The following is a 16638-nucleotide window of genomic DNA, read 5'->3' on the forward strand; positions in this document are numbered from 1 at the left end:
AGTCGACCGGCAAGGGCGTGAGATCAAATTCAATTTTAAAAAATCATAATTAAAGGAACTTGAAATTATAAACTCTGAATAAGAATTTATCGTACTACAATTATAATATTTGATTGCCATCTTGCAACCTTATTGCGGATCTGTGCATAGAATAAAAAAAATATTAATCGGGATGGAAAAATAGGGGTTGATCGTATAAGAGTGAAAATTGAGAGTAATATGATTTTTTTAATTTAAAGTCATGACAAAACTACTGTACTATACTGGTGGTAGGACCTCTTGTGAGTCCGCACGGGTAGGTACCACCACCCCGCCTATTTCTGCCGTGAAGCAGTAATGCGTTTCGGTTTGAAGGGTGGGGTAGCCGTTGTAACTATACTGATACCTTAGAACTTATATCTCAAAGTGGGTGGCGCATTTACATTGTAGATGTCTATGGGCTCCAGTAACCACTTAACAACAGGTGGGCTGTGAGCTCGTCCACCCACCTAAGCAATAAAAAAAAAATAAAAAACTTGCCAAAAAAATTAAAGTTTATAATTAACAAATAAAAAATAGGGGTTGATCGTAGAGGGGTGAAAATTTCAAAGTAATATGAATTTTTTTATTCTACGTCTTGACAAAATAAAAACAAAATTCTCGCAAAAAATTTTAAAGTTTTTAATTAGCAAATAAAAAATAAGGGTTGATCGTAGAAGGGTCAAAATTGAGGATTGTATGTATTTTTGTATGTTGTATCATAAAAAAATAGAAATTAAAAATTTTGTCTAAAAAATAAAAAAAAATATTTAGGGGTGGACTACCCCTAAAATTTAGGGGGATGAAAAATAGATGTTGGCTGATTCTCATAGATACCGGATAAGCACAAAAAATTTCATCAAAATCGGTCAAGCCGTTTCGGAGGAGTATGGCAACGAAAACTGTGACACGAGAATTTTATATATTAGAGAGATATTAGTATAGATTGTTATTATATTACCGATTGTAATTATGAAGTTTCTGTAATTATAATAAAGTCGATAAAATGAGACAATGTAGGTATAATAATTTTAAAATGTAGGGAGGGTTGTTTGTTTTCTTTCATTTTTTTATTGCTTAGATGGGTGGACGAGCTTACAGCCCACCTGGTCTTAAGTGGATACTGGAGCCCATAGACATCTACAACGTAAATGCGCAACCCACCTTGAGATATAAGTTCTAAGGTCTCGAGTATAGTTACAACGACTGCCCCGCCCTTCAAACCGAAATGCACTACTGCTTCACGGCCGAAATAGACAGGGTGGTGGTACCTACCAGTGCGGACTCACAAGAGGTCCTACCGCCAGTAAAAATTCATTTTTATATCAAAATAAACATTTTACATTCTAATCTATAAATATACTAATATATAACAGCGAATGTATGTGAGTCTAGATGTTGACCTAAAACTCGATATCCGTTAGCTCAATTTATGTGAAATATTGCACATAAGGACGACATGACTACCCTGACGAACATAGTTACATTAGTGCCGGATAGGTGGCGCTGACGGCTGAGGACAGTTAACTTTAACGCTATCGAGAAAGTTAACAAACTCGAACTAAGCACACTGCACAAAACCTGACGCTTATAATGTCAAGAAGTAACTAATACCTACATACAATAAATTTCTTACTATCTTAAATAAATTTAATGTCATTGCCATAAAAAAAAAACATGTGTGCAATTCACACGTGATAGAAGTGAAACCTTCAAAAATTTTGGCTTCAAGATAACGAGACGAATGTAAAATTTCGGGAAAAGGATATTCGTAGGTTTTACTTAGTAATGATCAAAGTGATACAAAGTTTGATAATTATTTTACATTTTATTATTTATTTATTTATTATATATTACATAGATTTATTCAGAATGTATTAAGTGCGAATATTAGTTACGAAGCAGGGCACAAAGAAAACCAAGAAGATAAGAAACACTGTATAATGAATGCTTCCTATCTCATTTTCTCTCACGTTAAATCTTATGAATTTATGTTTCTATCTCTTTTTAGTGTCGCTTTTTCGTTTCATTGACTTGCGAATCACAACGATGCTAAAGAAGTGTTCACTTCAAAAACTTGAACCATAGACGTCGTAGCGTGCTATCTCTACACTCGTAACTAAATATTTGAATTGCATTACCACTAATTACCAGTAACCACTGTAATTAACATAAAGAGCATAAATAATTACGTTGTCATTTGGAGATATTCAAGTACAATCAAGAAATATTTGAACTTCGACAATTGCAATTTAAAAAAGCGAACAGTGTTGCCACGTATGAATGTTTTGATGTGAAACATCTATAGCCGCACGTAAAACCGATTTCTGGCGTGGCGACGCGTGCCGTGGCGACGCGTCGCCATGCGCAATCGACTGTGCGATTCTCTCCCACTCGATCCGGCGTTAAGCCATCTCTCTCGCTACACTGAGCTCGGATACCTATAGTGTATACTCCGTAGTGTATACAGTGTTGTTTACTACAGCAGTACACATAACCTGTGTTTTACTTAAAAACAAATTATTTTTTCGTAATATTTTATTTTATCATTTAGTTCCTATCACGATCTGTTCTTTTCTGCATATTACTTTTACAAAATAATGTCGATGTTTCACATCTGCCAGGCGTCCCGTGACGGCTCACATTTTTTTTATATAAATATTTCTTTAAATATGTTATTTGAAAATTTAATATAAGCCTCGGGGAAGAGGCAAACAGACAGTGACATTGTAATAGAAGGTTTCCGGAGAAACTCGAAGCGAACAATTTTTTGATTTTGGAAAATTTCTAGAAAGTTCACCGTTTCAACTGCCATTACGAGCTTAAAAGCTAAGCGCATAGTTCAGTGTGCTTAGTGCGAGTTTTTTAACGTTCTCGATAGCGTAAAAGTTAACACGAACAGCGCCCCTAGCGGCAAACGTAGGAAAACGTTCTAACTCCATACAAATTTGAGTTAACTTTTGCGTTTTTTTTTATTGCTTAAATGTATAGACGAGCTCATAGCCCACCTGGTGTTAAGTGGTTATTGGAGCTAATAGACATCTACAACATATTTATGTTGCGCCTCCCATCTTGAGATATAATTTCTAAGGTCTCAGTATAGTTACAACGGCTGCCCCACCCTTCAAACCGAAACGCATTACTGCTTCACGGCAGAAATGCGTACCTACCCGTGCGGACTCACAAGAGGTCCTGCCACCAGTAATTACGTAAATTACAATTTTGCGGTTTGATTTTTATTACACGATGTTATTCCTTCACCGTGAAAGTCAATCGTGAACATTTGTCAAGTACGTATTTCATTACAAAAATTGATACCCGCCTGCGGGATTCGAACACCGTTGCATCGCTTCAACACGAATGCACCGGACGTCTTATCCTTTAGGCCGCGACGACTTCTAAATATCGAGAATGTTAAAAAACTCGCACTAAGCACACATATGAGTCGACTATTATCAAAGGCGGCAATCTGACTTTTGGACAATTATTGGTAAATCAGAAAAACGAATTATTGACTTTGTATTCCATTGGCAGTCACAAAACTCTTCGGAACGACATCTTAGATAAATAACAGGTTAACTATTAACCTTTATTTAATGCAGGTTTTGAACCGTATTCTTTGAAGGAGACGATTATATTCAAATCAATCTGTATTGATATATCAATAACATTTTTTTGTCCAAATGCACAGATTGCCACCTTTGATAATAGACGACTCATATATCGAATTGACCGTGGCACACATATGACGTCTCACTCAGCGGAACATCATCCCGTTTCTAGCTCATCACTATTCGCTTTAACGCTATGAATAAAGGCTTCGTCAAACAGAACGCGTACTTAGCGCGCGTCAGAACGCTAAACTGACGCCACGCTATGACGCCGAGATGTGTTGTACTATTATGGTAACAAACTGTCATACAGAGCGCCAGCGCTTCTTCATTTCATTACACTGCATAATATCATTTTTCATAAAAATATGTGAATATAAATTAAAATAAGATATGACTTAAAGGTCTTAGTTACCGGGCCATAAAATCCCTTATAAAAAAAAAAAGAGCGCCAGCGCTGTAAGTACGCAACGCTATGTCGCGGCGTTAGGGCGCTTTGACGTTAGGCGTTGTAATTTTTTTCAAATTTCATTTTAGAGTCCTAGTGAATGTGTATAATTTTTTTTCATTTTGTATTTATTGCCCTTGTAGGCAGACGAGCATACGGCCCACCTGATGGTGAGTGGTTACCGTCGCCCATGGACTTCAGAAATACCAGGGACAAAGCCAAGCCGTTGCCTATCGAGCCAAGCCACCTGTTTGACGAAGTCTTTAGTTGAGCTTACGTGTTCACTGCTAGCCGCAGAGCCTACGCGAGCTTCAGACATTCGAGAACGTTCGGTATCGTGTCGCTCTTGTACTTGCACAGCATCCGCAACAGATTGAGCTTTTTCTCGTTCGTCTTGGACGACTCCAGTTCGTAAAGCGTGCACAGGTTGACGAGGAGGCTCTCGTTGAGGCCGCGTTCCGGGTCACTCTTTATCGCCTTCTGCAGCACCGATATGGCCTCCTTCAGGCGACCCATGTACAACAGGCACACGGAGATGTTGTTCGCGACCTGGGATCACAAATGTAAAGTACATATATATCATTTTGTTTTTTGAAGTTATACTTCTTTAGGCGCGTTATGAAAAATTGATGAGAGTGAAATTTTACGATGCGCGCGCACCGTGACACAAAATTAACCGAAATGAAGTCGCCCACTAAATCGCTCATTACAATACGACCGACGTAACTTGGCGAGTCTGAATATAGCCGCAGGTGAACTTTCCAAACCGTACCGAGAATTACCGAATTTATACGATGTCAAGAAAAGTGATGTCCCATATGCGTGTTTGAGGATGTTGTTTCATCGACTTTTTTTTCAATTTTATTAAAATATAAATAAAAAAAAACATTAATAAAAATAAAGTATAACTTCTTACGCGCGTACATAAGTACATGCATTCTTTTTTTCCCTACCCAAGCTGATAGATAACCTTGAGAGGCTATTTCAGCGTAACCTTAACTAGTAGGTGAGCTCACGGGGCTCAAACCTGATGACGTTGCTAACACGAACCCTAGCAAGAGCCGTGCTTCGCAGAATCTACCACCGGATCGGAAACGCGACCCACTGAGAAGATCCGGCGAGAAACTCAGTGGGCTGTGTCTGTGGGTTAATTTACTAGGTTGAGGTACCTAAAAGCACCGTTAGTAGATCGGGAGGATCCGAAACGACGTGTTTTGGGCGACGTCGACTGCTTTCCATTCTGTCCGCAGGATCGGGAATGCAAGGACTACTACAGTGTGGCAACAGTGAAGCAATCACTCAAGTAACATGTTCACGGGTGCTCACGAACGGTAGAGTTTAAGAACGAGCCGCACCATAATGTTCGTGGGTTCCTGGTCGGCCGCCCTCACGAAGTCGTTGTAGGCGTCTTCGTACTTCCCCTGAGCCATCGCCACCAGCCCGAGGTCCACGTACTCGCGCACGTCGGGCGTCGGACATCTGCAGACATCGCAACCCACCATCAGCGTGACCCCGCCACCCCGGAGAGTCCATACACATCAATTACTGGTGATAGGACCTCTTGCGAGTCCGTGCGGCTAGGTACCACCACCCCGCCTATTTCTGCCGTGAAGCAGTGATTTCGGTTTGAAGGGCGGAGCAGCCGTTGCAACTATACTGAGACCTTAGAACTTATATCTCAAGATGTCTATGGCCTCCATTAACCACTTAACACCAGGTGAGCTGTGAGCTCGTCTACCCATCTAATCAATAAATAAAAAAACATGACGAGACGGTCAGTCTTAATATCAAATCGGAACGCACGTCGGCTTCGCGGCAGAGATAGGCAGCGTGGACGTACCTACCCGCGCGAACCAATAAATAACAACAGAAAGTAAAGTACAATTAGTGTTTGTCTATATGTTCCGGGCATGACGTGGGAGGAGTTAGAACAGACTGCCCAAGACCGATACAAATGGAAAAATTTGATTCGAGCCCTACACCCCAGCAGAGGGTAATAGGAAAGCATGATGATGATGATATGTTCCGGGTGGTCAGAGATGCTATGTTTATGGGTTCCTGTAACCGCTTTACAGCATGAGGACTGTGAGCTTGATCACATCTCTATGCAATAAAAAATATTTTTTTTTTAGAAAAAACAATTACGTGACCATATATTATGTGAGATTAAGTAAATAACAGTCTTTTGGAAAAGTAGCAAAATTTCATAAATTAGCACACGTCGTAAAACGTTCATACCTCTAATGCCCGATCGCCATCTTGAACTTCTCTCTTCCGTCCCTTTCTTCCTCATACATTCATCCCTTTCACTCTAAACGTTCCGTTTCCCACATATATCGTCTTCTCGCATTAAAACAGTATAATCTCAAAACTTACTAAATTTTACAGGAGAGTGTTTTAAAGGTTTAACATGTGATATTTTTATAATAATATTAATCATCTTTGCAACATATATTTTTTAGTTTTTACAAGTTACATTATCTGTCTTTTAAAGTAAGATAAGATTATGTATTAATTTTGTTAGTTGTAGTAAAAATATAGATAAACTAAAAAAAAAAAATTAAACTAAACTACGTTCTTTTGACAATATTTATGAGAAAAATACTGGTGGTGATACCAAATGATTCCCCATATTAACTCAATTTCGAATATTTTTTGAAATTGTACACTTATAATGCGAAAAGACGGTATATGTTATTAGCTCATCGTTGACTGGCCACAAATGACGTCACACATGCCGATGTTGCATTCGGCCGCATTTAACGTTACGATTAACAGTAGCGGGTACTACTGACACGTGCGTCCGGTTCTCGGTGGCGCGGCGGCAGTGCGCACGTGCGGCCGTCACGTGCCCGGCCAGCAGCGCGAGGCGGCATAGCGCGCTGCACACGGCTCGCTTCTGACCGGCCGTGCTGCACGCCTGTTCCAACGAGGACAGCACGTTGGAAGCGTGCCTGTAATCCTGATAAATTCGATTTTTGAAGTGAAACTTCTAACGCGACTTCCAACAAGCTTGCGTTAAACGTTTAACGCCATCATAGAATAGAAAGAGACAGAGTGAGAGTGTTTGTTCCAACGACGACAGCACGTTGGAAGCGTGCTTGTAATCCTAATAAAAAATTCGATTTTCGAAGTGAAACTTCTAATGCGACTTCCAACAAGGTTGCGTTAAACGTTCAACGCTCCTGGGGAGGGGGAATAGAAAGAGACAGAGCGAGAGTGAATGCGCGTAGTATACCTGGTACAGGCCAGCGCGAGCGTTAGCAACGAGTAGCGTCCAATGTTTTAATGAAGTATTTAAAAAAAAGATTTATATATTTTTCTATCTATAATTTAAAATATATATAACATAAATGTTGAAGATGTCGCATCTCTTATACACAGCATTCCCTATTACAAGAGCAATCTGATTTAAGGATGAAAAATGAAGAAAATTACAATACTACACATCGAAAAAGAAGTTTCACTTCATTCACGTGCACCAGGTTGCACGCGCACAATTTTTTTTATTGCTTAAATGTTGCTCACGGCCACCAGGTGTTAAATGGTTACCAGGGTCCATAGACATCTACAACGTAAATGCCGCCACCCGCCTTGAGATATAAGTTCTAAGGTCTCAGTATAGTTACAACGGCTGCCCTACCCTTCAAACCAGGGACCATAGACAGGGTGGTGGTACATACCCGTGCGGACTCACAAGATGCCCTACCACCAGTAAAATTCCTGGTTTTTCAGTCTAAAATTCCATTTCCTTCTATACATTCCCAAATTCGAAGATGTTCTGAAAATCACCGCAGACTGGAGGTCAAGACGCTCCATTCACTTCGGTGCATTCGCCTCGGTGTTCGAGTCCCGCGTCGGCTAACGTTTTTTCGGTTTTTTCCCAAAACATAAATTACCTTCAGGGCTATAGCGCAGTTGACGATCGAATGATACACCCTCGTCTCCCTCCCCATCCACAAACGTATCGACTCCGCCTTATCCTGCTCCGACGAGAGGAGACCAGAGCCGTCCTCGGTCTTTCCGTCGCGGAGATTCGACAGCATCTGAATAAAGATTTTTTTTTTCCTACCTAAGCTGAGAGCCTTGAGAGGCTATTCCAGCGTAACCCTAACTAGTAGGTGAGCTCACGGGGCTCAAACCTGATGACGTTGCTAACACGAACCCTAGCAAGAGCCGTGCTTCGCAGAATCTACCACCGGATCGGAAACGCGACCCACTGAGAAGATCCGACGAGAAACTCAGTGGGCTGTGTCTGAGAGTTTTTTACTCGTCGAGCCCTTCGTCGCAAGCGACGGGTTCGACGAGAACGGTGACCGGTGCTTGAAGTACCTAAAAGCACCGTTAGTGGATCGGGAGGATCCGAGATGACGTGTTTTGGGCGACGTCGACTGCTTTCCATTCTGTCCGCAGGATCGGGAATGTAGTTACCGGCGGCCACGATGAGAGGGTTCTCGTGTCGTGCCGCTTTATCGAAGTGGCGCATGGACGCCGACTGCAGATACTTACTGATGGACTCTAAGTCCAGGTCGTCATGGAGGTCGACGTTCCTGACGAACCACGGGGCTCCGACGGCTATCCTGCAAAAACGGGATTGAATAATTTGGAAGGATTTTAAGTGAGTGCGGGCCGCGTGAGCGAACACTACACTTGCATAGGTCATGACGGGGCGTATGCAAGTTTTGTAGAGTGTCACCTTATTTCTAAGGGACATTTTACTTCGCCTACATATCATCGGGTAGAAATAAAGAAAGGCATTAACTTGGGTTTTTATCCTGTGATATATATGTCATAAGTTTGCATAAGCACTACGAAACAATACTTGATCTGAAGAAGGTTAAAACACACGTCATTACGGATCCTCCCGATCCATTAACGGTGCTTTTAGGTACCACAAGCACCAGTCACCGTCCAAAGTAAATTAACCCACAGACACAGCCCACTTATTAGTTAGTATTAGAAACGTCGTCAGGTTTGAGCCCCGTAAGCTCACCTACACGTCAAAGAGAGAAGCTGAAATAGCCTCTCAAGGTTATCAGCATAGGTAGGGAAAAAAAAGTTACAACATTAATTGTAACAATAAATATTGTTACAATATTTAAAGCATTAGATAAAAACCTGAATCGCGATAACGACATTTACAATTTGCTTGTATAAATACAAGTTCCGAGCGCCTTACGAACGTCAACTGTCAAGCAATGACAGAAGAATATGAATGATCTCAATGATCTTACCTTTGTTAATATTCCAATATAGCGGATTCTCCTCATGTTCACGTTGTGATGACCGTGGACCACATTTACCAATCGGCACAGAGTTTTGACTGCAAGCTTTATCAACACCAGAGCACCAAAAGCTACGAAACCACGACCATCATAAAAACCAACCTGCTGTATAATATCGAGCATCGCGTATAGTCTGTCCATGGACTCGTCCGGCTTGCCCACGTGCCCCGGTATCTCGGCCAGGAGTAGCCTCAGCGAGAAAGGAACGAGGGATCCCGGACGGTTCTCGTAAGACTCCGGGTAGAACTGAAATAAAATTGACCGCATTTTATGCACACGGTTATGATCAGGCTGGGGGTCAAGGGCCAAATACTCGGTAGCCTGGTTTTTACTGGTGGTAGGACCTCTTGTGAGTCCGCGCGGGTAGGCACCACCATCCTGCCTATTTCTGCCGTGAAGCAATAATGCGTTTCGGTTTGAAGGGTGCCGTTGTAACTGTACTGAGACCTTAAAACTTATATCTCAAGATGGATGGCGCATTTACGTTGTAAATGTCTATGGGCTCCGGTAACCACTTAACACCAGGGGGCTGTGAGCTCGTCCACCCATCTAAACAATAAAAAAATCCATGGACTTCAGCAATGCCAAGCTTAGAGCTTAGAGCTTGCTCAAATGGTAATAAATTCTCTGGTGTCCACATTTCGAATTACCTGGTAAAACATGTCGGGTTTGGTGCAGTCGCCGAACTGCTCCGCCTCCCTGATCAGGGGTTCATGTAGCTTGATCCTCAGCATCAGGGAGAACCTCGTCAACCAGAGCTGGAGGGAGCGCGGCGTGTGCTTCGTGGGTCTGTGCATCCGTCCCACGCCTGAGGGACAAGGTGAGATGTGAAGTGAAAGGCTTAATTACTATTGTCATCGCTAGATGGTGCTGCCTGATTCCCAACACGCGCTAACGTCAATTGTTTTTCGTTCGTATTTATAGCATCCATCTCAAAAAATTATCCGAGGTTACAACGTAGATTTCCTATGGAGTTTTTCAAGTGAGGGTCACGATCTGTCGACGGTTCGTGACCCAACGGAGTGAGACAAGTGCCAGGCAGGCAAGTAATGGTATGTTAGCCATTGGCCTATTCCGATTTCCGATCACGAATTCGGTCCTTGAGTCGATCAGTCAGTCTCAAATGGAGATAGGACGCGTAATGAATTTACTAGCATCCTTATTGCATAGATACTAGATAGGCACGAGCTCACAGTCCGCCTAGAGTTAGCTGGTATAGTAACTACCTTAATAGCTGGCACCCGCCCCTTCGGGCATACGCACATGAGAGAAGCTTCCTCCGGTCTCAATAAAATTATTTTCTTGGCGCTGAGGAAATATAGGTACATGATGGCTACGTAAATGCTCATAAAAAATACGTTCATGTTAAAGTTTTTTTTATTGCATAAGAGGGTGGACAAGCTCACGGCCCACCTGGTGTTAAGTGGTTACTGGAGCCCATAGACATCTACAACGTAAATGCCACTACCCACCTTAAGATATGAGTTCTAAGGTCTCAGTATAGTTACAACGGCTGCCCCACCCTTCAAACCGAAACGCATTACTGCTTCACCGCAGAAATAGGCAGGGTGGTGGTACCTAACCGTGCGAACTCACAAGAGGTCCTACCACTGCCCTGCCTATTTCTGCCGTGAAGTAGATTGTGTATGGGCTCCAGTAACCACTTAACACCAGGTGGGCTGTGAGCTCATCCAACCATCTAAGCAATAAATAAATAAAAACCTACCCGTGCGGACTCACAAGAGGTCCTACCACCAGTTACAGTTATCCAATATAGTCACCCTGTCCGGCGGCGCTGATGAGCACCGCGGTGAGGTTGACGGCCGCCCTGAAGTACCCGGTGCGGATGAGCTCGCGGAGGCCGGGCTCGTCCCGGGTCACGTGGTCGGCGCGCACCACCCCGCGGCTGCCCGCGCAGCTCACGCCCAGGTACTTCACCGCCACCTCTTGTAACGCGTCCGCCTGGGCACACGAACGGACTTACACACTTACATGTTTTACTGGTAGGACGTGTTTTTTTTAAGGCCACCCATGTCGCCCATGAACTTCAGCAACGCCAGGGGCAGAGCCAAGCCGCTGCCTACCGTTAAGTACTCTCCACAAGCCTCGTTTGAAGAAGGACATGTCATAGCGCTCGTGGAGGGGAGGTCATTCCATAGCCGGATGGTACGTGGCAAAGAAGACCTCTGGAAACGCTCTGTCGATGAACGCAGCGGTTCCAGATAATATGGACGAACTCTGCTCCGATGGCGGGAGGTGCGATGATAAAAAGGAGATGAGGGGATCATCTCAAACAATTCCTCAGAGCACTCCCCATGGAACATACGGTACAAAATACAGAGGGAACCGAAGTCCCTCCGCAGACCCAGAGGTTCCAAACGTGTTGTGAGTCCGCATGGGTAGGTACCACCACCTTACCCAATTATACTGTTAAGCAGTAATGCGTTTCGGTTTGAAGAGTGGGGCAGCCGTTGTAACTGTACTGAGACCTTAAAACTCATATCTTAAGGTAGGTGGCGGCATTTGTAGATGTCTATGGGTTACGGTAACCACTAAACACCAAGTGGGCCGTGAGCTCACCCACCCATTTAAGCAATAAAAAAACAAACATATTTTAGCGCAATATATTATATACTCTGGTTTAAATGTGCTGTAAAATATATTTTTTACGTCATAACAGAAAAATTTCACATCACGGACATACCAAATGCTAAACTTACATGCTAATTGCTAATATTCATTAATAAAGCCAAACTATCGGGTCAGCGTTGAAAGTGTTGAAACACATATACCTCTACTTTTCGCACACACTGTAGGGATAGGCGTCACGCCCACTGATACGGCGGGGGAACGTACAAAACAGTTTAGCGAAAATGATCTTTCACCGATAAGACATAAGGCAAATTTATTTTGTTTCAAAAACACGATTGTGTTCTAATTACCGTATTCCTTCTACATTTAAATGTAAATTGAATTATCGCGCCTCATTGAAAATGGATCTGAGATTTTAAATGTCCCGTGCCATTTTTGAATCCTGCTCGTATTTGTGTATATACTACAATTGTTTATATATATATATTTATATGTAATATTTATTTGTTTTACATGATCGGAGTCTGACTAAGACCGCTGATATTTTTTTCTGGTACCTTAAAAATATTCGTGTATAATCAAAAATAGATTCATTTAAGTTTTTCTTACCAGTTCTTCTTCAAGCACCAATCCTGGCATGGTCAACACTTCTCTCTCAGGGAAAAATGAACCTTTAGGTGACGATTGTGCCTGCAAATAAAAAAAAACAGTTTGTATTTATTACAGCAAAACATTTTGTGTGATTATGACAATCATTAGTTAAACAATTCCCAGGATCAAATCCCATAGATTTACTGGTGGCAGGACCTCTTGCGAGTCCGCATGGGTAGGTGCCACCACCCAGTAACCACTTAACATCAGATGGGCTGTGAGATCGTCCACCCTTCTAAGCAATAAAAAAAAATAGACAAGATACAATTCTTCAAAATCTTACTTGATATGTGTTCACAGCCATTCCCCAGTGCCTATACGTCATTACCTAAATGATGAGCATTTATTTTTAATGATGAATTATAGTTTTATCTCTATGTTATAAATTTTACACTCTGCACAATCTTTGGTGATCATATTCATGCGTGAACATATTTAAATGGCGATTGGCTCCAATCAGAGGTTCTGTCTATTGCGCTAAAATGTTCTAAATTTAAAATGGACCTTCATCAATGTCTTCTTGGCTTCTTCATTGGGTATCCAAGCGTCCCGTCTTCTTTCTGCATCTTTGTCTACAGGTTGATTCTGAAAAAAGAAATAATCTTTGTTTATAATAAACTAGCTTTCTACCCAAGATTGCACCCAGGTTGACTAAAAGCAGTCTGGTATTCATTTAAAAATACATCTTGTAAATGGAAACACATGCTCAAAAGTGGGATACAAGAAATTCTATTTGTTTCCCATGGTTCCAACTACTTCCATCCAAACCTTCGTCAAAATTGGTTTAGATGTTAAAGATAATAAAGTGAGGAACTTTCTTATCTATAATAACTTTAGTAACTATGAACTTACATGTACTGTTCCCATTTTACTATGAATTATCAAGGTTATAAGCAATAATAGCATCATAAGCTTTTCACTTTAGCTGAGCAGACAATCTAACAGTCCCCTTTCAGATGGAACTTGTCTGAAGAAACATTCTGGGTACATATTTTAGGAGTTTTAAGAACTATTTGCAGTTATTTTATTCAAAATACAAAAAGAACTGATCCAAACATTTTAAAACATTACATTCAGATGTCTCAGTATCATCCTCTTTTTGTTTTAGAGTCTCATTTATGATAAAATGAATAGAAATGTTCAGTTATTTTCATTAGGGCTAAACATGAATTTCTTGCTAATAGTGGTGGTAATTTTTCAGTAGTAAAGTGCATTGGGTACTTGCAGTAAAGTATTATAATTTCAGCTTGAAGGGAAAGTACACTATTAGTAAAGTGTGTAGTATTTAGTAGCTGTTTGAAATCTTCTGTCCTACGATGTGTGGACGAGCTCACAGCCCACCTGGTGTGAAGTGGTTACTGGAGCCGATAGACATCTACAACATAAACGTGTTACCCACCTTGAGATATAAGTTCTAAGGTCTCAGTATAGTTACAACGGCTGCCCCGCCCTTCAAACCGAAACGCATTACTGTTTCACGGCAGAAATAGGGAGGATGGTGGTACCTACCTGTGCGGACTCACAAGAGGTCCTACTACCAGTAGAGATTACTGACATGAAGAAACATCTAGTAGACTCTGGGAAAAACGAATCCGATGGTGCTAAGAATAAATCTATTTCTTATCTATCCTATCTATCTATTTCTGAAGAAGAAAATATTACAAAATATATTAAAAAGAAAAAAAAAGGAAAAATTTGACAATCCAGTTGCTTAGTAACAGAAATCGACATAATTACTACATTGTACCAAGTGGGCACCGGTGACCTTCTACTACTCTTCTTTTTTTTTTCTCCCACTTATCCCACTAGGTGGGTCGGCACAGCTAATTTTTCTCTTCCATTCTCCTTCACTCAACACTCACTCCTCTCTCTCTTTCATATCATCATTCAAACACTCCATCTATGTCTTCTTTGGTCTACCTCTTTCCCCTTTACCTTGCATTACCATTACTATAAATCTCCTAGTCACATGCATCTTCTCTCTACGCATCTGTCCATACCACGCTAACAGTCCGGTCGCACGACCGGACCAAGGCACCGGTGACCTACATGGTAGTCAAAGGGTTAAGAGAAGCTTATGGCATATTTAAAGTAACATATTAAAAACAAACAAGATTACAATCTTACATTGCAAGCTTGTTTTGAATTCAATTTTAAATCCTCCACTGTTACCACACATATTTTGGAGCATGCAATTGTTATATATTATTAGCCACAACCCGATTTTTGATGCTGTAATACACACAATAAGCCTGCATGCTTTCAGATAGCAATAAGGACTTTGTACCAAATTTAGCTAAGCATTTATAATCATGGTGGAGTATTAGATGAAACAGCTTTACAATATGGCACTTTATTTTTACTATTTTCAAATACCTTAATACTCAATCCGTCCATAGCATCAGTCAGTGCTGTAGTTGTTACAGGTTTTGTCAGCCCTATAGTAGGTTCAGGGCCGATTGTATCGAAAAACGTTGATGGATCAGGCAAGCTGGTGGCAGGTAGAGATGTGGTCCCACTCACAGTGGGTACAACATTTGAAAAAGTGACTTCATCAAGAGTGGACGGTTGAGAAAATGTTGCTGACGTACTTGACGTGAAAACACTGGGTGCTGTTGTTCGAGACCCTAAAAATATTTAGATTATTATAATCTCATCTTAAATTAAACAAATATTGAGACAGTCTAGTTATACTAATAGCTTTTTGTAATCTTATCATTATTTTTGTATGCTTTAGTTACATGGTCATATGTAGGTAGGTAAACTGATGTCATTATTAACACAGTAAATTCTAAGAAGGAAATTCAGTACAGCCATGGTCCTTCCTCAAAGGTAAGCCACAGCTTGATTGTGCCATTGGCATTCTTCATGAACAAGAGTGGTGAACGAAATATATACTCAGTAAGTATAATTAGTAGAGTGATATTTATTTATAAGCTCAATAATATGACTTCCAAAGAAAAGGAATAGCATCATGTAACGAAATTCTAGCCAAGAACTTGATAAGATAACAATTTTATGGTGTAATACTATAAATAAGTGTAAAAAGTGTAGACAACCTAGATACAAAAGCTGACATAAGTTGGGCAGTTTTATTGTTTAGTTTGGGGCCTGTAAAGAACAGGTCTTTCACCGAGCGGTTAAAAATTCCTCATTAGACAGTCCAAATGTGATTATTAGAACTTGTACATATGTAATCATATCTTGAAAATGTCGTTAGCGAGTTTAAGGCATACACTTCTATACTTAGAATGGATATAAAAATTTAAAATGGAAAAGCAGAATAAAAATTTGTTACCTTCGCTTTCACCTAAATAAACGCTTTGTATCATATCTGATGGCGATGTTCCGATTTCGTCGAAGAACTGAGAAGCTGGTGGTATCTCTGATCCTCCGAAATATTGACTCAATGACGGTTTATTATCCATTTTATTTGAATGACGAACAGGATTTTCTTCAAGACGTTTAGATTACAGTCCACATTTACATTTCAGGTTTCGCATTATTCATGAATGCCATAAATCCCTTATATAATTGATTCTAATTAATATTTTTGTTTTAGATTAATAAATATGAACAGGAAATTATATTATAAAGGTACAAACTACAAATATGTTTCATATGGTTTCATACATATTTAGATGTTTGACGTTGGTTGACACTGTCAACTTGACAGCTTATATTGGATTTTTTTATAGATTTTTTGGTCTTGATATTTTCTTTATGACTACCTACTATGTGACATCAAACTTTGATGAATAAATTAACTGAAATAGCAATTTTGACTTTTTAAAAGTGTAGTTAGATGAACATAAGGCCAGCCATTTGAATTTAATATAGTCAGAAACGGTAAAATTTGGTTTTTGTGAATTTAAACTCGATCGCTCAGCGAGTTAAGGAAAGAGCCATGCTCGGAGTTTCTTTGAAGGATAATGTTGGAGTTTGAATATAAATGTAAGGGCAGGCAGCACTTGACACATGATTACAGATTTCGAATATTATAATTATTTTAAATGTTTAAAAAACAGATGAT

General features: G+C 40.5%; 1 protein-coding gene across 1 annotated transcript; it reads right to left on the minus strand.

Annotated features, from left to right (window-relative positions):
* Positions 1-1826: 1826 nt before the first annotated feature.
* Positions 1827-16274, minus strand: LOC101741663 (trafficking protein particle complex subunit 12). The gene is made up of 11 exons (XM_038017923.2): positions 15904-16274; positions 14982-15232; positions 13110-13190; positions 12564-12644; positions 11144-11324; positions 10013-10170; positions 9465-9608; positions 7977-8123; positions 6873-7039; positions 5433-5556; positions 1827-4626 (listed from the first exon to the last, which is right to left on the minus strand). Exons 1-11 carry the CDS (start codon positions 16031-16033, stop codon positions 4378-4380), a joined length of 1713 nt encoding a protein of 570 aa, XP_037873851.1. The 5' UTR covers positions 16034-16274; the 3' UTR covers positions 1827-4377.
* Between the last annotated feature and the right edge of the window lie 364 nt (positions 16275-16638).

The sequence above is a fragment of the Bombyx mori genome, chromosome 20, assembly GCF_030269925.1.
Source record: "Bombyx mori chromosome 20, ASM3026992v2".
In the NCBI taxonomy this organism is placed as follows: Eukaryota; Metazoa; Arthropoda; class Insecta; order Lepidoptera; family Bombycidae; genus Bombyx; species Bombyx mori.